We start from the raw sequence: 23693 nt of genomic DNA on the forward strand, positions 1-23693 counted from the left end.
CGCGTCCTCCAGCTTCCCCCGCAGCAGTGCTGGCCTGGTGGTGTTGAAGGCGCTGGAGAAGTTGAAGAACATGACCCTCACAACTCTGCCAGCAGTCTCCAGGTGGGTGAGCGCCCGCTGCAGCAGGTAGATGACGGCGTCTTCCACCCCGATGTTGGGCCTGTAGGTGAACTGCAGCGGGTCCAGTGAGGAGTTCACCACGGAGCGGAGGTGGACCAAGAGGAACCGCTACATGGTCGTCATGAGGGGGGAGGTCAGGGCCACAGGTCTGTAGTGGGCCGGTTCCTTGGTGTGCGCCGTTTTGGGAACAGGGACCATACAGGAGGTCTTCCACAGGACGGGGACCGTCTCCAGGCTGAGGCTCAGGTTATAGAGGGGGCAGAGAACCTGGCAGAGCTGGTCCAACAGGTCCTCAGCAGCCTGGGACAGATGCTGTCTGGTCCTGCAGATCTCCTGTGCTTCAGTCGCCTTAGATCTCTCCTCACCTGATCTGTGGGGGGGGGGGGGGGGTGGGGGGGGGGGGGGGGGGGGGGGGGGGGGGGGGGCTGGTGCTGGAAACAGTCAGTGTGGGGCAGGAGCGGTCTGGTGAAACTGGCTGTGGCCGAGGAAGGGGGGAGATGTCACCTGGGCTGGAGACATGTGAAGAGAGGGGAGGACCGGAAGAGGAGCTGGGGGGGCGGGGGAGAAGACACTTTGATTCATCCGCTCAGCGCTGTTCTCCATCGGCTGCCCCTCTGGTACTTTGCCCAAATCCAGAGATGTTCTTCAGTCCTCTCCACACATCCCAAGCGTTGTTCTGGGCCAGATGCTCCTCCAGCCTCCTGCCATAGTCCTTCTTGGCCCACCTGATCCTCCACTGGAGCTCATGCTGGACTCTCCTCTGCTCATCTCTATCCCCTGAGATGAAAGCCTTTTTCTTTAGGTTCACGAGGACTTTCAGTTCAGGGGTGACCCATGGGTGGTTGTTGGAGAAGCACCGTATCCTGATGACAACATAATTTCTCTTGCAGATGCATATTTCAATTATCAGAGTGGACACCACCCCCAATAATGAAGGCTGCAGGACATGCTGCATGCAGTTTCACTGTCCACTGTGGCTGAAGTTCAATCCTGCAGAATTGCTCAAGTTGCAGAGCCACGTAGAGGCACATAAAAAAGTGACATTTTATTTAAAGCAAGGGTCGGCGATCTTGGAAAACTAGCATGTAGCATGAATGTAGCATCTCCCCAAGGCTCCGCCTAGCTCCCTCCAGCTCCCACCCCATTGGAGGAGCTCCCGTTGGGAGCAAACGCACTGGATGCGGAAGAGCCACGCGCACGGAGTTTGTGATCACCTCAAATGTTATTAACTTTTCTGACTGCCCGCACACAGCGCACATAGGAGCGCAGCGTGCCCGCTCTGCTTCGTTCTATTTTTCACGTGAGCCGCGAGCGCCGCAAGCGCCTTGGCAACGTGCGTGCGCACTGAACCAGGGCCAGTGCACGCCATTGAAAGGTACGCCCAGGGGGCTGGTAGAACGGCAAAGGGATTTGATTGGTTTCTTGAGAGCGGTCCGCACCTTACGATTGGTTGAAGTTTTTACTGTCCTGTGGTCGCTACAGTTTTCAGATTTTTTTCTGCACCTTTGTCCGCACACATAATGTATTGACTTCTCCCAGGGGGCAAGGAGCATTTCACTCAGTATGACAAAAAGTGCTTTTGGACAACATCCTCTACCCTCGCTTTAAAGGTAAGTGTAGTGCACTTGTCAGTGTTTTTGTACACACTGTTCACCTGCTCATTCAAAAAAGTTACTTAATTGCTAATTTGATTTATATGAAATAATATGTCTGTATGTTTTTGTAGGCAGACATGCCAACCCTGCAAAAATGGCGGTGTGTCATGCTCATTAAAAACTTTGATCTTGGAAGGTAGAATGCCATAAATTGATTAACCGATTGAAGATTTGCACATTGAAATGTCATCTGTCTTGTTGTTTTCCCATTCTCATACTTGTTGCCAGAATTGAATAATTTCAGGGCAGCACGTGTGATTTTAATGTATTCACCCTTTTTGCCTTCTATTATAGTCATGGCAAGATATTTGGCTCATTGGACAGATAAGTCAAAAGTCCTTCTGGCAGGTGAGGTGCCACCAGTTTTTTGCCTAAAGTGAAAATTGGATGACATGACAGAGGTCAGTTTACATTCCTTTTGTCTCAATAAATATCTGTTGTTTACAGTCAATGTTATGTTTTCCATGCCCGGACATGATTTATGAACTGATTTTGTGACCTTTGTTTTTATCTAATGCAACATAATACTTTTAAGGCTGAAGAGAGAAAGAAAAGTCGTCAACAAACAGCTGCTCCAGTTGTGCAGGGGTGGAATCAACTGAAGAAGAGGAAGGCCTGATCTCCACTTCATGTTAAATTCTGTGAGTTGACCTTTCATGTCTTGACAACAATTGACACTTTTCTTTCTTTAGACCAGTATGATGGCCCTTGTGGCTCACTGAAAGAAAGCAGCAGAATGGGTGCAGGCTAACCCACAACTGTTTTCAGCTGGGGTGGAGATGCCTGACATTTTGAACATGGACGACACATCATACACTGAGGAGGCTGTGCAGCAACTGGCAAACTTCTTTGACGCCACCCTGGATATTGATGATGAGAAAAAAGAAGTAATTCTGGAGCCTTTTAAGTTTTTGTTGTACAACATTGAAGATATGTGTGTCTTTTGTGAAGAGATTATGGACAGTTGGCTAGTAATGCTTGTGTGGTGACAAAAGCCTTCAAAATGGATTTTTAACATACTGCTTCACATATTTAACACATTTGGTCCAAACTTCTTATCGTTCAAACCACATAAGCTTGATTGGATTTAAGGGGCCCCCATCTGCCCCGTCTCCCAGCACTGCGCTGACCTCTTCCAAACATTGTCCCTCCACAACATCAAAGCAGACCTTGTGGCCTTTTTAACATGACTTCCTGTTTCAGCTTCACTGGAAGTCAACCTGCTCCCAAAACTCCTCTTTGACTGTATAGAGGAACTACAGTTCCACAGTGTACCCCAGTAAAGCTGGCAGTCCTTTGGTGTGCCTTGGGCACAAAAGGTTTGAGAAACACTGTGCTAGACTAATTTGAAGTAAACTAAAAGTAATCCAAAAAATATTGAAAACATTACTTGACTATTCCAAGGGAATTAATTACAGATTGCATTTTAAGACATGTAGTCTGCAGGGGAATACATTTTAAAAGTAACCCTCCCAACACTGATAAAGCGGTACGTGTGTGTGTGTGTGTGTGTGTGTGTGTGTGTGTGTGTGTGTGTGTGTGTGTGTGTGTGTGTGTGTGATGAAATATGTCTCACAGTGGCAATGCAAATAAAGACATAATTTGACATTTCTGACATCCTTATACCTCTAGTTTGACTGACGGGTCAAATTTACCTGAGCAGTATCTCTGTGATGTAAACATGTGGTTGCAAGTATGTGAAATTACGCTTTTTCATTTTATGATTATCACACTTATTAAGGCAAGCACAAGAAGTTTCATACAGGAAAAAGTCATTTTAAATATAATCTTTTTAGATCTTCAAACTTTAGAGAAGGTCAACTTTACCTGTAATCTGATAGGAGGGTTAAAAGAGAGGAAAGGTATTAAGCGTCATATTTCACCTTAATTTTTGACCCACCCTTCTAGTTTACTATTGGACACAATAGTACAGGTCAAGAGCTTCCCAAAAATGTGTCTACCTAGTCTGTAGCTGCTCTACGAGGGGGGACCCAAAAGTTTCCGGACTGATTCTATTGATAAAAAAATACAATGAATTTCCGACTTTGGCCGCTAGATGTCGCTACAGGATAGCCTCATGCATAACTGTGCCAGGTTTGGTCTTCCCCCGTGATGCGGTCAGCTGACAGTCATTGTTTATGTTGACAGAGTTACACCCCGCTCTTCGATTTTTCAAGATGGCGGATATCCACTGATATGCGCTCTGTCAAAACATTTTGCTTTTTATTGGGAAAAACAGCGGCAGAAACACTCACCATGTTGCAGACATTCTTTAAGAAGGATTCTTAGGGTGTCTGAGTGGTTTGGGCCCTTTAAGGCCCAATCCCAATTCTCTGCTTAATCCTCACTCCTCAACCTTGATCCTCAATCTCAAATTAAGTGCCTCCTAAAAACAAGTGTTAAGGAATGTAATGTCACTTGGAAATGGGACAACCCTTAAAGACAGTTACGTCCTTGGACCACAGGGGGCAGCACTGCGCAAGAGGGTAGAAGAAAGCCAGAAGTGCAGCGTTCCTGCAGGAAAAAAGTGTAGCCAGGGGGGAGCGTGCGGCGGGGAGTTTTTGGACCGTCGGGAGGGGGCTAGCGGCTAGCGCGACGCTTCTGTGGACCGTCCGAAGGAGAGAGAGAGCGCACACGCGTGGACCGCTGTTTTTTTCCCCTCTCCGTTGTCAAGGCGCTGCACAATTTAGCGCGGTGGTGGTGGTGGTGGGGGGTGGTGGGGGTGGCAGCAGTGATAATTTTGGTCAATGATCCATAACAACGCCCTTTATAACTGTAAGTAATGCGCCCTGCATTAGAAATGTTTAACATTTTGCATGTGTGACCTTGTTAATAAATGCATTCAAATGAATTTTCTTGATTTCTTTCTAATAGCCTTTGTAAATATTATTTGTGATAGAAAGTTAATACAACTACTCCCAAAGTAATATACACCATTTTTTATTAATAAAATAACAGCAAAACGAACTATTAACAAGCATTCTGGATTCTCCTTAACTCCAAGGTAGGTCTGGTAGAATCTCAAAATTAAGGGAGATAACGCTCCTTAGTCTCGCTCCTTCCCTCAACTTGTTAAGGAATGGGACAGCACTTAACTTCACGGGAGCGCGCATTTTGAGGAATGAGGAGTAAGATTGAGGATTAAGCAGAGAATTGGGATTCGCCCTAAGAGTGATCGGATTACATCACGAAGACCAGGCACGCAGAGGACAACAATCCACTTCCAGAACAGAGGAAAACGTCACAAAAACTGAAGAAGACGTCCTGGTAGATCCATGCAGGACTTTTTATGACATTGCAGATCTGATGGGAGTATTGTAGAGATCCAGACAGATCATCCTCAGGCGGTTATTAGAAGCAGGGAGACGAAGGCACCCGGAAATGGCCTCATCATAACAGGCAGCAGACCACAGGACGCCCCGTTACGCACAGAAATAGCACGAAATGTTGTGCGTAAAGCATATTTTTTGACTAAAACCGTGACCAGCCAGCCTCCCCACCGCCATATTCCCCTGATCTGGCCCCAGGCGACTGCTTTTTGTTGTCAAAGATGAAACTGGAGCGGCAGCAGAAAGGTAAGACAGGCATACAGGCGGGGGAGGGAAAATCGAAGTTCTATCTTATCGGCACAGTTACGCACGGTCATAGCGACTCTTCTGAACAATGAAAATCTCCGGTGCAGCGTTGTATTCAAGCCTAAGGAGAGTATTTTGGAGGTGACGGTTTCAAATAATTGCGAAGATTAAAAAATAAAAAGTTATAACCACAGTCGGGGAACTTTTGGGTCCACCCTCGTATAAGCCTTGAGAAGTGTGGTTCAAGGTTCATAGGTCACTTCTGAGAAAGAGCAGGTGACCACAGTTTTCATACTGACTATGTTACTCCCTCGGTTGAAACACTTAAATTGATGTCTTCACTGTTGTCCTACGACAAAGTTTAACTATCATGACCTGGAAGAGTCTCCAGGTCTACTTGCATACACCGTTTTCAGGGCCTCACTGGATGCAATCAGTCAAACTTGTTTTTAGGGAAGGTGAGTTGCCAAAATTTATTCAAGAAGTTGATGTATGTGACAATTTACATTTTTGTATGCTATGTACAGCATGTTTGGGTCACTGTAAAAGTGCTATACAAAATAACACAATTATTAAAATAACATGCAGCAAGACTGTCTGTACAATTCTACAGAGTTATACTGAGTTTCCTACCTCCCTGCCAGAATACTATTTTCTATTATTCTATTACTGTATTGTACTTATATTATTGTATTTTACAACTAGCTAGGCTCACTGTCAGTCTACAGCAAACACCCTTTTACTTGAAGTTTAAGTTCATATAGACAACGGGATTGTAATTTGTGTTATGCAATGTAAAAGACTGCAGCCTACTATCAGGGTGAAGTGATTCAAAAGGATGTCAGGTCATTTAATTAATGTCTCTCTCCAAAATGAAATGAATTACTGTATGTTAAATTAATGAAAGAAAATGCAGTGAGATACCAAGTATAATGCATGGTGCTAATAGTTTACATGTCATGACTACTCTTGTAGATCTTCAGAGTTGTCAGTCAATGAACCAGCTTGGACAACGATTTCATTGCTTTTAATTGTGGAAACATAATCACAAATTACATAACAGTTCTATAGAGCTCTAACTACACATGTGAATTCTTCTCATGCTACTAACAGTAACCCTTCTTATTTAATCACTGTTGGACAAAGTACTGAGAACTTATTTAAAATATAAGTATTCCACCTCAAAGTTGCACTTGACCTTAATAGATGTACTGAGTAAAGTTTCAACAATAACCAAATAAACACCATGTACATGACCTAAAAACTTTTAATAAAAAAATATATATATTAATGAACAGAACAAAACGATGTGTGCTCCATTGCTTCATGGCTGCAGGCAGGTTGGCTGGGATTAGAAATCATGCTGGCTGCCAGGATGGAGGCCAGGTCTTTCCACTGGGGAGAAAATAGAGAAAGTGTGATGAATAATTAGTAGGTACGAGTATACACTGAATTGACAGTCATTATTGCAACATCTACAGACAAATTTGGAATTGCTGTATTGTATGTAGTATTTGATGTTCTAGGGCAGTATGATGCAGCAACAAATTGGCACTGGCTGTGTCCGAATGTCCACAGTATTCCCTCTATAGGGCACTACATAGTGAAGACGCCATTTCCAGGGCTGTCCAAATGTCCAGATAGCAAAAAAGAAGTGCACTAGAAATTTCCCACAATACATCTGAAAAAGTAGTGAGCATCGATGCTCCCTAGACGGCTAATATTACCATTGAGCATTGCGGTTACCATGGTACCGGACGGCAGTCACGTGATCAGCGCTGAGGGACAAAGTAGGGAGCTGCGTGTCCGAATCACCAACAGATTCAGCACTATGTAGTGACTGAGGGGTTAGGGCATAGTGTGGACATTCAGACACAGCCTCTGTTAACCATGATTTGAAGTTGTAACTTTGAAGACTCAGAACGCAAATTCAAAGAAACTGCGCTGAAAAGTATCACCACAGATACTGCCGATCTGTATGTTAAAATAAGATGTTTCATTAGCATTTTAAAAAGGAAAGCTGACAATCAGTTATTTGGAATACAGTGACAGACATTTCTTGTGTGTTCCAGTTTCATTCCAGCAGACTTACCCTTCCAGCTTGTGCAGATCTGTGCTCCAACATTTTAAGAAAGGCCTGCCTCGACATGGCTGGTGCAGTCAACTTCATGTGCTCAAATGTTCTGAACACATCAAATTTATACAATGTCTGGCAGTTGCTTGTGGCTGGCCAGTACCGATATCTAAGGAGGTCTTTAACATCGGGTGTCCATTCTGCAGAGCAGGATGGGCAGGATTTCTGTGGCAAGCAGACATCATGCTTTCCTGTGAACAAGAAAACAATGGCTTCAGACACTGCAGTAATTACCGTACAATAATAATAATAATACATTTTATTTCATAGCACCTTTCACAACACTCAAGGACACTTTACACGAGATTAAAATGATATCACAAATAAATAAAACAGCAAGGAAAAAGACAGCGTAGCACAGCAAAAAGAGAGATCACGGGTGATAAGCAGATTGAAGCAGGTGGGTTTTGAGTTCGGATATGAATTGAGGAAGAGAGTCCGAGTTGCGGATGCCTGGTGGGAGAGAGTTCCAGAGTCGGGGAGCAGTAATCAAATTCATGATCATAATGTGTTTTTACAGAGCTGTACATACAATTTACTGGATATTGAACATGGCATTTGGAAGTTGCCGAAAAAATGACCAGGATTGAAAAAGGTTTACATTGCTCACAGCGGTTAAGTTCTGTCAAACAATACTTAAATTGCACTTCCAGAAAAACATACCATTGATCGTAACCACAGAAATATGCTTTCCTGGAATGACTGTGGGGTCTTGGGAGCATTCACAGATGGATGGAGTAGAAACAGGCAACTGGCATACTGCAATTCAGTGGGAAACAGGCATAAGAGGTGTATTTACAGTTTCTCTATGAACTCTTAAATGCATTTCCTGAAACACTGAACTCATTCTAAAATAGCCCCACAATATAACACATATTGGCCATAGCCCTCTTCCAAATGTGCAAAGATACACAACATTTAAGGAATTTTAGTATAATTGGACATTTGACAAAGCAGGGGTCTCCAACCCTGTTCCTTGAGAGCTCCTATCTAGCATGTTTTAGTTCTCTCCCTGCTTCAACACACCTGCTGCTGGCATTAACAGACTGATTAATGGGCTTTGCTCTGTGCTTGGTGGGGACAGAATCATTAGATTCAGGTGTGTTGAAGCAGGGAGAGAACTAAAACATGCTATAAAGGGGCTCTTCAGGAACAGGGTTAGAGACCCCAATTGTAAAGTATTGTTCATGCATACATACCTTGTTCACAAAACTGAGGTTGGCCACTGTCATCCATCACCACAGCAGTTGTTGGGGGAATGGGCTCAAGAAACCCGTGGATGAGTGCTTCCCTGTCATGGAAGATGTTCCTCTTGTGGGCTTCCACATCACACTTTGCGCAAAGGAACTCCACGTCTAGTGGTACGCAGTCCAGGCACCTCACAACAGCTTCCTGAGCAGAGCATCTGTGGCATTTCTGGGTGATTAGTCTCTCAGCAGAGAGTTTTGAATCCAAAAGTGTCGTCCTAGCTATTTTCATTTTTGCATTAGTGAGAAGCTGCCTCTGTTCCCAGGCAGAAACCACATTTGTCGTTTCTGGGATCGGGACTTCCACAAGAGTATCCCTTAACTCTTGAAGACGTGTTTCTAAAAACAAAAAATAAATAAATAAACAGGTGGCACTATCAGACATAGGAGAGACATATGACGTAATCAAAAGAGAGGAAGACAGGGATGACACCACCAGACTTCAAAATAAAACAGGAAACCAGAATGTAACAGGGAAAAAGACACCGACTACGACATACAACTAACAGGACCCAGAACATCAAATAACCAACACAGGACAAGACAGTGACAAAACTCCATACCAAAACAGGAAGTTTGCTATGACATGCTTTGATTGTTAAATCAGTGCACTCACCAAGGCTTTTTAACTCCTGATCTTCGATCTGATGGCTGTCCTCATGAACAGGGTGCCTTCCTCTGGCTTGTCCAGCTGCAGAGTTGGGTTAAATCAATCAAAAACTACAGTACACAGTCATTTTAATATGCAAATGATCCGTAATGACTTAAAGCAACACTAAGGAACTTTCAGTTTTTGTTGATTTTGGCGGCGCCAGTGGACCAAAGCGGTAGCGTTTTTCCTGAAGGAATACTACAGTTCCCATGAGGACTAGCATGTGGCGTGGTAAATTGCTGCTCCCGGTGGCATGCTGTGGGACTGAACTCGGCTTCATTTGTTTCCAGTGGCTGTGTGAAGGACGGATAGCGACGAGGTCATGAATCTAATGGTGGCTAAACGATGTTCTATCATGATGTGACGCATGCCGTAAAGCAGTTCGCACATTTGGAGTTTTTTAGTGCACAGGGTTCCTACCACCCTCCTCACAGCTGCTGAGTCCAAGTGAAAGCAATACTGACACCCTCAGGCCGTGACAGAGGGTCATTCAACTAGTTGTAAGTCGATGTATCGTCATAAAAGATATTAAAGTGTTTTATTAAGGTTGAAAAGTTCCTTAGTGTCGGTTTAAGGCAAAGAAACTAAGAAAAAAATGTCCACATTATTACAAATACAATTTACATTTTTCACACATGATCCAGAACTGGACACATTAAACACAAGCAAGGTTCATCAGTCACAGGTTTTTAAAATCTCAATTTCTAGTGAAAATGTTTGACACATTGCGACAGCCTTTTCAAAGTAGTGTTTTTTAAACTTACATCCATACTGGTGCCCTACAAAATAAAAACTTTATAAATTACAAGTTTTTGTAAAATACTTTCTCGTAATCAAATAACAAACCTGATTGTGTTAGCCGACGTTTCCCACATCTGTTTTTGACAGCTGAATAGGGGAGGGATCTCTTCCTGCTTTTTTTCTTTTTTTTGGGAGGAGCAGCAGGATTGTCTTTGGCCATGGCTTCCCACATGTTTGCAGAGTTTGAGATGAAACTTAACAAGTATAACAACAAAGTTCTAAGTTACAACATAAGACGGCAACATTTAAAACTAAGCATTACTCCACAGCTGCACACAAGGACCTAACTGACAGTTTGCAATACATCAGTAAAAAGTAATAGCAATGTTCATAGATTTGGGTAGGTTTTGATCATGAAAATACTCACCCTGGCCTCTTGGACAAATGCATCGCTAATCAATGATGCCATGTGCAACCTAGCCTCTCCTGGATCTTCAAAGACCCTTGCACCAGAATTGCAAGACATGGCTCACAGAAACAGACAACACAAATATAAAAACAGACAACACAAAACCATATGATACAATACAAACACAAACAGAATTAACACTACACAAAAGGAACAGACAGACAAAGACACAGACACACAGAGAGAGAGAGAGAGAGAGAGAGAGAGAGAGAGAGAGAGAGAGAGGGACAGACAATATGTAGCTCTTAAAAGTGCTTTTGGTTTGATGAGTGTGTGTATGTATGGGTGTAGTGGTGTGTGTATGGCAAATGTTGCAATGAAGCTGCAAAACAAGAAAAATGAAAAACAATCAGTACAGACTTCACATTTAGTGAGCATTTATTATTTACTGTGAACAAATACGTTATAATCAATTAAATCACTCACACACACACACACACTCACACAACAGCAAGTTTGCCCTAAGTCACTTCCTGTGTCAGCAAAACTAATCTCCACAGTTAAAAGGTTAGAAACACGGTGCTACAACGGAAGAAATAACAGCAATATCACTTAATGTTTTGAGATAATAAAGAACTTGGCGGGGGGGCCACTTACCGAGGTCTGATGGAAAGTGGGGGAGACACGTGTGAATCGGGTTGAATCCGGCGGAGTCACACGTGGCTTCTTCGTCTTTAATGTTAAACGGCAGCTTGCACCCCATACGAGTGCACTACCGCCACCTGCAGGTGAGCCCTCATTAGTTAAAGAGCTAAACTCCGTTCTTAAAAAAAAATCCAGTCCCGGACACATATCAACTTCCTTCAGACGAGTCCTTAGCAACAGCAACCTGGTGGAGGTTCAGCAGGCTAAATAGACAACCGGCCTCTTTTAATGAGCTCTCAGCAGCTCCACACTGCTGAGACTGCTTCATCATGTGACCAAGATGTAAGGTATAAAAACACAACAAAGCATTTCCACAAAAGATCATGTCATTTTATGAGAATAAAATGTCTTTTAGAAGAATATGCAAGGTAATTCTGATCCATGAACATGGTCAAAGAAAAGGAAAATCAATTTTAACCAACGCAATGAAAATCTGTTGAAGATTAACATCGAAAGGAATAAAATTCATTCTTCTGAGCAACGTATTCGAGGCTGCAGTTCAGTTTTCTCTGAAGGTAGTTTTGTGGATTCAGGGTTGAAAGATTAAAATATATCCTGCAGTTGAGAGTCCAGTCTGACAGGAAGTCCTCCTCCTCTTCTATTGGGGAAGTCAAACTCCCTCCTGCAGCCTGCAGCTGAAGAAGCTTCCACTTCCTGCAGTTTGTTCTAAGATTGAATGAAACTGCTTTGAAATGTTTCACTTCTGTCTCTGAACACTGTAACCAAGACAACAGATAGACATCACTGGTGAACCACGGAACAGACAGGTTTCACTGCAAAAGAGAAAAGGAGAAAACTTTGTACTTCAGACTTCAAACTTCAAATCATGAACAGAAGGGTCCATCATTTATTTATCACACTTTTTTCAAAAGCCCAGTGAAATAATGATTGTGCATAGTAGAATGGTTCCAGTTTCAAATAAAACATCTGAGAAAGAACAAATTGTCTTCTTTAATGCAAGTGAACATGATGAAAATAGAGGTTTCATTGATGATCATGTGGTAGTGTGACACTCATTGATTAGTGTTCCAAGTCTCTGTTGGAGTCAATCAGAGCATTTCCATAGAGAGCCACTTTGCATCAGCAGCACCATGCTCCAGTGCTCTGGGAGAGTTTATAGTCCTGACAGTTGAAGACTGGATGACTGACGGCTGTCCTTCAGGACAACAGAAGACAGAGAAATCCTCCTCATCACAAACATGAGTGTGATCTGCGTCCTCATCTGGACTCTCCTCTGCTGCTGCTTCACAGGTAAAGTCCAGAGAATCCAACTCCTCTCCTCTATGAACATCCGTCCCTCTGAATGAAGCCCACAAAACCATGAGGCTGCTTTCTCTTTCTGTCTGTGTCTCCTCAGAGTCCAGAGGCCAGTTCACAGTGACTCAGTCTGCAGCAGTCAGCTCTGCTGTGGGACAAACTGTCACCATCACATGTAGGATCAGTCAGGATGTCCATGTTTCTGGCAGGACACACTATTTAGCCTGGTACCAACAGAAAGATGGACAACCTCCGAAACTGCTCATTTACTACGCCAGCACTCGATATTCAGGGACTCCAGATCGTTTTACAGGCAGTGGATCAAACTCTGACTTCACTCTGACCATCAGTGGAGTTCAAGCTGAAGATGCTGCAGTTTATTACTGTCAGAGTCTTCATTATCCCAACAGTCAGTGGGTGTTCACACAGTGAAAAACCGTCGTACAAAAACCTCCCTCAGAAACTGAAGTGACTGCTGCTCACTGATACACTTCACTGAACACACACACACACACACACACACACACACGTATCAACAGATTTATTTAATATTTACAGAGGCTGGTCAAGTTTCAGGTCATTATCAAATTAACAACATTATTGATTGAAGCCAGATGGTTGTAGTGGTGTAACACACATGATGAATGCTTCCCATGTTTTCAAAAACACTTTATTGGAGTCTGACTGTTCTTTTCTCGGTGTAATGAATGACGACAACACAATTTTCCCTCAAGTCAACTGCTCAGGATTTATTAAACTTCCTAAGTTGTGAACTCTTGACATATAAACTAATAAACAGCAAGAACAGAAGACACAACACAACACACAATTAAACCAATATGCAAAGGATGCAAGCATGTTAAAGGTAAAGGCTATTAGACCATCTCCAAGCAGTTTGATGCTCCACGAAAGTTTGATGTTCCTGTGATTACAGTTGCATATATTATTCAGAAATTCACAATTCATGGGACTGTAGCCAACCTTCTTGGACGTGGCTGCAGGAGGACAATTGATGACAAATCAAAGAGACGAATAATAAGAATGGTAACAAAAGAGCCTAGAAAAACTTCTAAAGAGACTAAAGGTGAATTTCAAGCTCAAGGAACATCAGTGTCAGATCGCACCATCCGTTGTTGTTTGAACCAAAGTGGACTTCATGGGAAATGACCAAGGAGGACAGCATTGTTAAAAACAAATCATAAAAAAGCCAGACTGGAATTTTTCCAAACTATATGTTGACAAGCCACAAAGCTTCTGGGAGAATGTCCTATGGACAGATGAGACAAAAAATGGAAGTTCTTGCCAAGGCACATCAGTTCTATTTTCACAGAAGGAAAAATGAAGCATCACAAAGTGCTTCACAGTGTAAAAATCACAAAAAAAACATTTCACAGTACATAAGAACAAGGGGAAAAGAAATCATGTAGACAGTATATGCAGTGTTGGGACTAACGCATTATCGCGTTATTAGTTACTACCAAAAAAGTAACTTTGGCAGTAACTAATAATCAAATGAATTATTTTTAAAATTCAATAACTCACTTATAGTTACTAAACGATACGTTTATTAGTTTATTTTAAGTTATTTTACTATCTCGGCTGAGCCTTGTTTACTTCCTGTGTCGGGGGGGCGGGGGGGCGGGGAGGAAGAGCCATGAGGCTCGTGCGCTGAGTTGTGGGGGCCTGTTTGAAGAACATCATGGCGGAACCCAAGGCAAGTTTCTTCTCGTGGAAGTACGCTCACTACTTCTCCTTCGTTGAGCAGAAGGAAAGAAATGTTTATGTTAGATGCAACTTGTGTCTTGGAACTAAGACCCTCTCTGCAGCGGCAAACAGCAACTCTAATCTGTTAAAGCATCTCGGCACACAGCATGCGACGACGAAACTTCTTGCTAAAGCTAGCGGGCCACTCACTGTTGTTCTGGACATCCTGCAAGGAGAGGACAGCTGTCACTATGGCACCCTCCTGCCCGCTCTGGAGACATTGATGTCAAAGACTTTGGAGGTGAAAGACAGTTTGACTGTGGCAACTGGCCTTCCTGAAGCTGTAGTTGAGGTAAGAGTCATCATACACTTTTGCAGTTAGTTTCCCTCTTTACTGCACAGAGACACTGCATTTAATCAGACACCACTCATTATTTAACTATAGAGTAGACATCATAGTTAATATTGTTAGGTGAGAGAGAAGCACTAACATAAAAACTATGTATGAAAAAATGTGCACATTTATTTTCATTGCATTCTATTTAAGGGACTCAAGTATTGAACATATTGATAAATTGATAAACTGTACTACAGAGTACAACAGAAATAAATAGGTCAGCAATGTTTTCTTTGCTAAATAGGTTTATTTTAAATGATTAACTTCAATTTATTTTAACATTTCCATGGATCTCACTTATCCCTCATTGTGTGTGTGTGTGTGTGTGTGTGTGTGTGTGTGTGTGTGTGTGTGTGTGTGTGTTTGTTTGTTTACAGGCCATCAAAGTGCGGTTTGCATGCGTTTTGGAAAGCAAGGATGCAATGCTTGCGGCCGCCACTCTTCCCAAGTTTAAACTGCGGTGGGTGAAGGAGCAGTGGAAGAAAGAGATGATCAAGGGAATGCTGGTAGCAGAGTGTCACAAGATCACACCTGGCCCTGAGCAACAATCTGCCAGCTTGGCTCGAGAAACTCCACCAGACTCAGGCTCCACCAAGGACAAAGAGAATTCTTTCTTTTCCTTTGAGGACGATGATGATAGCTTTACTATCGTGGACACTGAGGTAATCCTTTTTTTTTTTTTAAATCAAATTTGCGTTGCTAAATATTGCTGAAATACAATACATGTTCAGTGGCAATAGAGAACAACTTTTTGTTTTTGTTTTTTATATTTCCTCCCTCAAACCCCAAACCACCCTCCCTGTCCAGGTTCTACATTACTTGCAAACAGCCGACACCAGCATGGAGATTCTCAACCAGTTCCCCAAAATAAAGGAAATTTGTCTGAGGAAGAATGCAGCTCTCCCGTCCAGTGCACCTGTTGAGAGGCTCTTCAGCCTGGGGAGTCTGGTGCTGTCTCCAAAGAGGAACAGGCTTTCAGACAAAAGGTTTGAGAAGCTGTTAATCATGAGGTACAACCACTGGTTCGTCAAAGAAGAATAAGGACTGTAAGAATAACGAGAATAAGGACTTTTTGTTTTGTTTACAGTTATGTTAAAATTATTATCCATGTGAGCTTTTTTGCTCTTTATTTGTTTAAGAATGCACTAAGAATAAGAATTTATTTTGTTACTTGAAAAGAATCTATATGATGGAACAATTGTTATGGTGCTGCTAACCTGAAGAATCCTATTTCAAAACTGCTTGAGGAAAGAACATTTTTTTTTTCATTTTATTAGGCTATGTTGTGTGTGTTCCTTGTGTGAAGCCATTTTATGTTGTGTTATTCTAAATCATTCATGGGCAGCTGGTGGGTTGATATTGGAAGATTGATTTGTTCACGCAATTCCAAAACAGTGGCCCCCACCATCAAAGTTACCATCCCTGTTCTAACTGGTAACTAATGTTGTTTGTTACAGTATATTCACAGCTATTTTTCTCCAGCTATTGTGGCATGCTATACCCTACTTTGACCTGGAGGCTGTACTCTGACCTGGCTGCAGAGGTCAACTGAGCTGGAGGGAAGCACGTTTTCAGATAGAAACTTTGACTTTTTTTTTTTTTTTCTTTCAGTTTTTTGGTTTGTTCTGGCCAGAAATAAATCTGCACTTTGAAACATCTTGGTGTTTGTGTTTGTATAAATATAGACGATATTGCTCAGCAGAGTTCAGTTCAGTGATGAAAATGCATGTCAAGCAGTACAGAGCTTGCAATGTTGACAGTTTTGAACTTGTTATTAAATAGTTACTTTTCATAGCAACACTTTACTTTTTGTTTTTAATAACTGACTTAGTAACTGAGTTGCTTTTGAATTGCAGCAACTAGTAACTATAACTAGTTACTGTTTTCCAGTAACTAGCACAACACTGAGTATATGTTACTGCCAAGACAGCACTGACTGGGGGTCTAGAATGCCTTCTGAAACAAATATGTCTTTAAGAGTTTCTTGAAGGCATCCACCGAGTCCAAGGAGCGCAGGTCCGGAGGAAGCTCATTGCAGAGGCGTGGGGCAGTGGATGTAAATGAGCTGTCACCCCTAGTTTTAAGACGAGTACAGGGGACTCTGAGGAGGTTCTTGTGAGAGGACTTCAGGCTTCGGGCCGAGCTGTAGGGTGTGATGAGGTTTCTGATATACGTGGGAGCCTGATCATGTAGAGCTCGGAAGATCAGCACCAAGATTTTAAACTGGATACGCAATGCAACAGGGAGCCAGGGATTTTAACACGGGTGTAATGTGGGACCTCCTGTTGGTGCTGGTCAGCAGCCTCGCAGCTGAGTTTTGAACATACTGGAGACGAGTGAGCTCTTTCTTGTTGAGACAAGTGAATAAGCTGTTACAGTAGTCGAGCCTTGAGGACATAAAGGCGTGAGTGACCATTTCAAGCTCATTTTTAGACACCATGGGTCTGAGCTTAGCAATGTTGCACAGCTGGAAGAAATGGTTTCTAACCAGCTGCCTCGAGTGGTGGTCTAGTGACATGGCGCTGTCGAAGATCACCCCAGGGTTCCTCAGTTCAGTTTTGGTTGAGAGGCTCAGATCACCAAAGTGCCGCTCAATAGCAGGGATGGCACTGTCTGGGGCAATAATGAGGGTCTCTGTTGTTTCTGAGTTTAGTTGGAGGCTGTTGGAGGCTGTTGTCTCTCAGCCACTGCTTGATTATGCACACTTCAGTTTGGCACCTGCGCTGATTGGCTGACGTCACTCAGGTGAGTGTTTTCCTTGTTGGTGTAGCTTGCAAGCAACTGAAGTGCTTGCTGTCTCTCTCTTGCTATTTCTGTTAATTCATGAAGCAATCAAAAAAATCAGGGTCATTTTCGCCCCCGATTGACCAGTGATCTCTCGTGAATTACATTTCTTCTCCGCCGTCAGCGCCACGGGCGTGCTAACTAGCTTAGCGTGCTAACTAGCTTGGTCCGCCGGGACCGCTATGGCGTCCTTCCCTCTATCTTCTTTTCTTTCCTGCTCAGTATGCCGTATGTTTAGTCAGAACCCTGCCTCCCTTGACGATAGGGGTATTTGCGTAAAGTGCAGTGTACTGACAGCGCTGGAGGCCAGGGTAACCGAGTTAGAGGAGCGGCTGCGCAGATGTGAGGGGCAGGGCAGCGCTAGCTACAGCGAGGTAGTGGCAGGGCTCGCAGCCCGCTCCTGCAGTGAGAGGAGTGTTAGCAAGCCTAGCCCCGCAGCATGTCCCGAGCAGCTGGGGCAAGACCAGGACTGGTTTGTGACAGTCCGGAGGAAGGCTAGTGCTAAGCACCGCCACGTAGCACTCCAAGAACTGCTTCACGTCTGCAATAGGTTCTCTCCCCTCAGCGACGACACACCGGCTGAACTGGACACGCTGGTGATTGGCATCTCTATAGTTAGAGACGTGAAGCTGCCAGCGGTGAAGGTTAGGTGTTACCCGGGGGCCAAAGTGGGTGACATCGAGGGGAACCTTAGGCTTTTAAAACAGGAAGGTAGGAGATTCCGTCGAGTCGTGATTCACGCAGGCGGTAATGATGCCCGGCGGAGACAATCAGAGGTGCTCAAACTACAAGTAGCCTCGGTGTGTGAATTGGCTAAGTCGATGTCTGATGCCGTAATATTCTCTGGTCCCCTGCCCAATTTGGTCAATGATGAAATGTATAGCTGACTTTCATCATTCAATCGCTGGTTGTCTAGATGGAGTGAGGAAAACGGAGTTATTTTTCTAAACAACTGGTGCACCTTCTGGGGAAAGCTTGGGCTCATCCGCAGGGACAGCATCCACCCAACTTTGGATGGTGCAGCCCTTTTAGCGCACAATATGGCTGATCGGCTTAGTACTCCAAATTGACAAACCAGCTATGAGCCCCGGGCGCAGAGCAGTCGTGTAGAACGCTCCTCTGTTGATCTTGTTGATCCTGTCACTACTCCTGCTCCCGGATTTTTACAAGTCAAGCATGGAGGTTTACCTAGGCAAACAGAGACTGTGTCTGTCCATAGTGCTCAAAGCATTAAAAAAATAGTCAATTGGGTAAAAAGCTTAACACCTGTACGAGACAGAATAACTTTTCCAGTAGGAAATACATAAAATGTGGTCTACTAACATTAGAGCAATCTCCACTAAATCTCTGTTAGTTAATGACCTTATCGGTGACAGTAACATTGATCTCCTTGCTCTAACAGAAACTTGGCTTCAGCAAGATGACTATGTGAGGCTCAATGAATGTACCCCTCCAACCTATGTTAATTTCCAAACAGCTAGATCGACAGGTCGAGGTGGAGGTGTGGCAGTAATATCGCACTCCAGTCTTCTTCTTAAACCCAAAACTAATGTTAAATTAAACTCTTTTGAAAACTTATACTAGGGCTGGGTTAAACGATTATTTTTGCAATCGATTAATCTAGGAAATAGTTCGTCGATGCATCGATTAATCTAACGATTCATTTTTAAATCCGTTGCGGAGCTCCTCTCCGCCTTCGTGGTTATGCGGCGGGTCCCCGCGCGCTCCGCGGCCGCGTCTGCGCCCAGGAGCAGAGATCCGGAGCTCTCCCGTCAGCCTCCATGGGGCAGCTCCACTCGGCCCCTGGAAGCCGCGGCCTGCTTCAAGTGCCTCCGTGGAGCAAGCCGCGGCGCGGCAGCTCCGGATCTCCGCTCCCGGGCGGAGACGCGCTCCGTGCCGGCCGTGGAGCGCGCGGGGACCCGCCGCATAACCACGGAGGCGCGTGAAGCAGGCCTCGGCTGCCGGAGCTCTCCCGTCGCCGCCGTGGAGCAACTCCGGGCCGTTTACCAAATCGGCCCCACCTCGGCCCCTGGAAGTCAGGCACCAAGGCGCCGTGACAGCCGAGGCTGAATCAAAGTGCCTCTCTTCTGGGGAGAGGAGTTCAAACGTTCCCATCCGAGCTATTTGTGGCTAAGTTAGCGAAAACTGTCGGCTGACTCGCCTGAAGACGGTAGACGAGCTGACTTTATGATAACACTGGCGATGGATGAAAAAAAGATAGCCCAAAAGAGTGATTTTGCAGAGATTATGTCCTGCACTGAAGCTCCCCTGCCGTGGCCCCCGCTAAGTGCGGCTAAATCAGTTGGATCTAAATAATTGCTGCTGCTCGATGCCGCCGCCATTTTTTTTTAATTCTGGAACGACGCATCGACATGCAGTTTTTGCGTCGACGTATTTTTTGCGTCGACGTAATCGATGACGTCGACGCGTCGTCCCAGCCCTACTTAATACTAACGCTTACTTGTCCAAATTGGAAGAATCAAAAAGCTGTGCTATTAATTATTGTGTATCGACCTCCTGGTCCTTACTCTAACTTTTTAACTGAGTTCTCAGCGTTTTTAAGCAATATAGTATTGGCTCATAACAAGATCCTGATAATAGGTGACTTTAACATCCATGTGGATGATTCTGGTGACAGTTTGAGTAATGCGTTTATTGCAGTATTAGATAGCATCGGTTTCACTCAAAATGTTGATGAATCCACTCATAGTCACAAACACACCCTGGATCTGGTTTTAACATATGGGATAGAGGTCAGTGACCTAAATGTTCTCCCTCAGAACCCCATACTCTCAGACCATTTTTTGATTACTTTCCAGGTTTTAATTGAAGACTACTCTGCTCAAAAAGATCAAATTCAGCTGATACGGACATTATCTGAAAAATCTGTGGCTCGGTACAAAGAATTGATCCAGCCTGCATTTGCTGCATTATCTTGTGAACTCACAGAAATGAGTTTATTGACCAGTGGTGATAATAGTGATCAGTTCGTTGACAGTGCTATGCACTCACTAAAATCTGCCCTCCCTCGACGCAGTGGCTCCGTTGCAGCTGAAAACCAATCGACCCAGGCGCATTGCTCCATGGTTTAATTCTGAAACCTGTGTTCTCAAACAAAAAACTCGGCAATTAGAAAGACTGTGGCGTAAATCTAAATCGGAACAATCTCTGAAGGCCTGGAAATGTAGCTTGCTAAGCTATAAACAAACTCTTTTTAAAGCCAAGACATTATATTACTCTTGTTTAATAGAAATAAACAAAAATAACCCTCGGTTTCTGTTCAACAATGTAGCCAGACTGACAAACAGTCATACTGTAGTGGAACTAATAATCCCAGAATCTTTAAACTGCCATGACTTTCTTAAATTCTTTAATGATAAAATCATAACCATCAGAGGCAGAGCCGGCCTGTGGCATAGGCAGTATAGGCAGATGCTAAGGGCGCCGTCCATCAGGGGGCGCCAGCGCCGTTGCTCCAGCAGTACAAATGGGAAAGAAGAAAAGGTGTAACTTTCACAATTTTTTTTGAAGTCATTGTACTCTTAAGCGAAGACAATTAATTAATTCCAGTAGTTTACCATATTATTTACTGAGTCCTCCACGCCCCCCAGCTGCTGCCCCCCCCTTTCGCGATTCACTCCACTGGACGTCCCCTCATCAGCGTATGAACAGATGTCAAAATGAACTGTCCCGGTGACCCGGGAAGAAAAAACAAGAAAACGAGGCGGAGAAACGAGAGAAAGACAGAGGTAATGTTGCATGAAATTATGTCTTTGTTGCAGAACGTGACATTAACCTGGCTTAAGCAACATGACTGCTAATCACTCATCAATATCAATAATGTGGAGGGGCTTGTTGTTATGGAAAATACTGTAGATCATGTAGATAACTACTGGTGTTCTCAGCTTACATTCCTCAGGAAAATTTATACTAGATCATTTCAGACGGTGTTTACATTTTCTTTCATTCATTTTTTAAACCTTTTAATTGCCATAACATTGACCCTGCTGGTAATAGTCACTTTTCCACCAATATCTTATAGCTGTGGGCTCATCGGTAATGTTAATTTAGAGTATCACAGGACAGGGATGCTGCTGTGAATATCAGCACTGCTGTAATTCAGTCAGATGTGTATTATAACATCAGTACTGCAGTCCACTGCTGCTTTACATTGTGCTATTCAGCATTCCACTGTAATGACAATAAATTGAACATCTAATTTGCAAATCAGAAACCACTGCATTGTATATTATACATGCACTCCATAGTGAACATCATACATGTATATGTTTTTTTTCTCCTTTCATTTGATTTATTTCTTCATGAGAAGAAGGTGGCAGAACGTTACCCCAACATGTGGTCTACACTGAGAATCTCTGCCACTCCTCCTGTTCCAGTGACTTCTGCTGAAAGAAGCTTGATGTTTGATTTTCCGTGCTATTTATACTTCATGTTCAGTATTCATATTATATTTCATATATTCATTTAATTTTGCATATATATTTATCTATAATTTATTATTTTGTTGACGATGCTGATTGGGAATTATCTTCCTTTGAATAACACAATTGTCAAAGACAAATCTATCAAGTTTCTTGTTAGTATTCAGTATACGCTGGAAATGCAAGGGGGCGCCACCGAAAATCTTGCCTACGGCGCCGGATTGGTTAAGGCCGGGCCTGGCTGCATGGACTATGTTACCTCCTATCTGCAGTCTGACTTTTTGTTAGATATTGAAGATGAGAGTATGACTCAGTTGTTGGTATTGAATTATTTAATATGTAATATTCATGTACATGCTAAACTTGATCCACCCATTGAAATTCTCGACCCTACACCTCAATCATCCCTGCCTTCCAGCACCACACAATACAAACAGCCCCATTCTCACTCTAACACGCATGCCAACACGACCACACAATCAGTGGAAAATTTGAAAAAAATGTATGAGGAACTTGGTGAGAGGCTTAGACAGTGTGAAGCAACAGCTGCCCCATCAGTCATTATGCCCAACCATTATATTGAATCAGAAGCCCACCCAATGCCACAACCAACCCAAGAGAGGATGGTTCCCCTGAAAGATCTCTCCTACCTCCAAAGACGTGAATTCAAAGTACATGAAGGCCAGATTGGGGATCAGAGTTCCAACATAAGCTACAACACCCTCGGTAAGCAAATTGATGAAGGACTCAGAGAGGGCTTTGCAGAAGCAGAAGTGGTCCGGGGTGTGCTGAGAATTGTTAAACCCGGCACCTTTAAAGACATGCTTATGAACAAGGAGGAAATGAGTGTTTCTGAACTCAAAGGTTTCCTCAGGTCCCATCTTGGTGAAAAAGCGACGACTGAAATCTTCCAGGAGCTGATGTGTTCCAGACAAACTGAAGAGGAGTCACCAAAGCAGTTTCTGTGTCGAATGATCAGGCTCAAGCAAAAGCTCCTGTTCCAGTCAAGGCAGGCCAACACAGGTATCTCGTATGATCCAAAAACCATTCAAGAGGTTTTTCTACACACAGTGTACCAAGGTCGAGCTGCAAAACATGGGGATCTTCGACAAAGATTAAAACCTCTCATCTCAAACAGTCAAGTCACCGATGAGGAAATTCTTCGCCAAGTGGTGGAAATTATAAGTGACGAAAATGAGCACCAGCGCCGACTTTTGGCCAACACTCCCGTCAGAAGATGGCGGCGCCAGCAGTGTGCACAGCGTTCCGCCTGTCTGCATTGTGGCTAATACTAGCTTTAATTTGCAAGGATGTTTCATCCCTTCTTGTGTATGATCGCCAGGCTCTACTCAATTCGTGTATCATTCGTTCAATTGATATTCAATTAAGAATCAAAAAACAAAATATTAAAAAATGAGTTATTTTTCCTTTTTCTGTTTTTAAAATAAAACAAATAAATGAAAATTGGTTTGTTTTTCAATATCCCGTTTGTTAAGACAGATCAAATAAAGGAAAGTTGAAATACGGCCACAGAGCAGACTTTAATGTGATTTTTCAATTTCTTCGATCTCCGTGACCCGGAAGTTCTATCGTCTGTGTTTTGGTTTTTGCCCGGCGGGAAAGTGGGCGGGCCATGTCAACTTGTGGGTCAGTTTAAGCCCAGCACACACTCCTGATCAGGCTGTTGCCCCGATCTTCTGCACCCGGCCGAAGCCGACAAGGTCCAACTGTCGGGAGTATGATAATGAGTTCAGGTCTGATCTTCGTGTAGTGTGCGGGGGGTTCAGAGAGACTTTTTCCGGTCGGAGCCTCTCGGGAGGCGTCGGAAGGGGAGATCGTAGATAATGAACATGTTTAATATTTCTGATCGC

At 43.6% G+C, this 23693-nt stretch overlaps 1 protein-coding gene and 1 gene segment (V, D, J or C); one reads left to right on the forward strand and one right to left on the reverse strand.

Annotated features, from left to right (window-relative positions):
- Positions 1 to 23693, forward strand: part of LOC115389295 (Ig kappa chain V-III region MOPC 63-like) — a 204960-nt gene that overhangs the window by 64436 nt on the left and 116831 nt on the right.
- Positions 7421 to 11445, reverse strand: LOC115389289 (uncharacterized). Its single transcript, XM_030092798.1, has 7 exons — positions 11191 to 11445; positions 10552 to 10915; positions 10230 to 10378; positions 9348 to 9422; positions 8684 to 9070; positions 8148 to 8243; positions 7421 to 7675 (listed from the first exon to the last, which is right to left on the reverse strand). The coding sequence occupies exons 2-7, from the start codon at positions 10572 to 10574 to the stop codon at positions 7425 to 7427; spliced, it is 981 nt and encodes a 326-aa protein (XP_029948658.1). The 5' UTR covers positions 10575 to 10915; positions 11191 to 11445; the 3' UTR covers positions 7421 to 7424.

The sequence above is a fragment of the Salarias fasciatus genome, chromosome 5 (assembly GCF_902148845.1).
Source record: "Salarias fasciatus chromosome 5, fSalaFa1.1, whole genome shotgun sequence".
Lineage (NCBI taxonomy): Eukaryota > Metazoa > Chordata > Actinopteri > Blenniiformes > Blenniidae > Salarias > Salarias fasciatus.

Bases quoted from the DNA above. Each gene is read 5' to 3' on its own strand.
- LOC115389289 (XM_030092798.1), bottom strand. From the start codon at position 10,574: ATGCATTTGTCCAAGAGGCCAGG. The intron at 10,379-10,551 runs GTGAGTATTTTC...ATACTTGTTAAG, and splicing joins CATTTGTCCAAGAGGCCAGG to TTTCATCTCAAACTCTGCAA. The intron at 8,244-8,683 runs GTATGTATGCAT...ACTGAATTGCAG, and splicing joins ACCTCAGTTTTGTGAACAAG to TATGCCAGTTGCCTGTTTCT.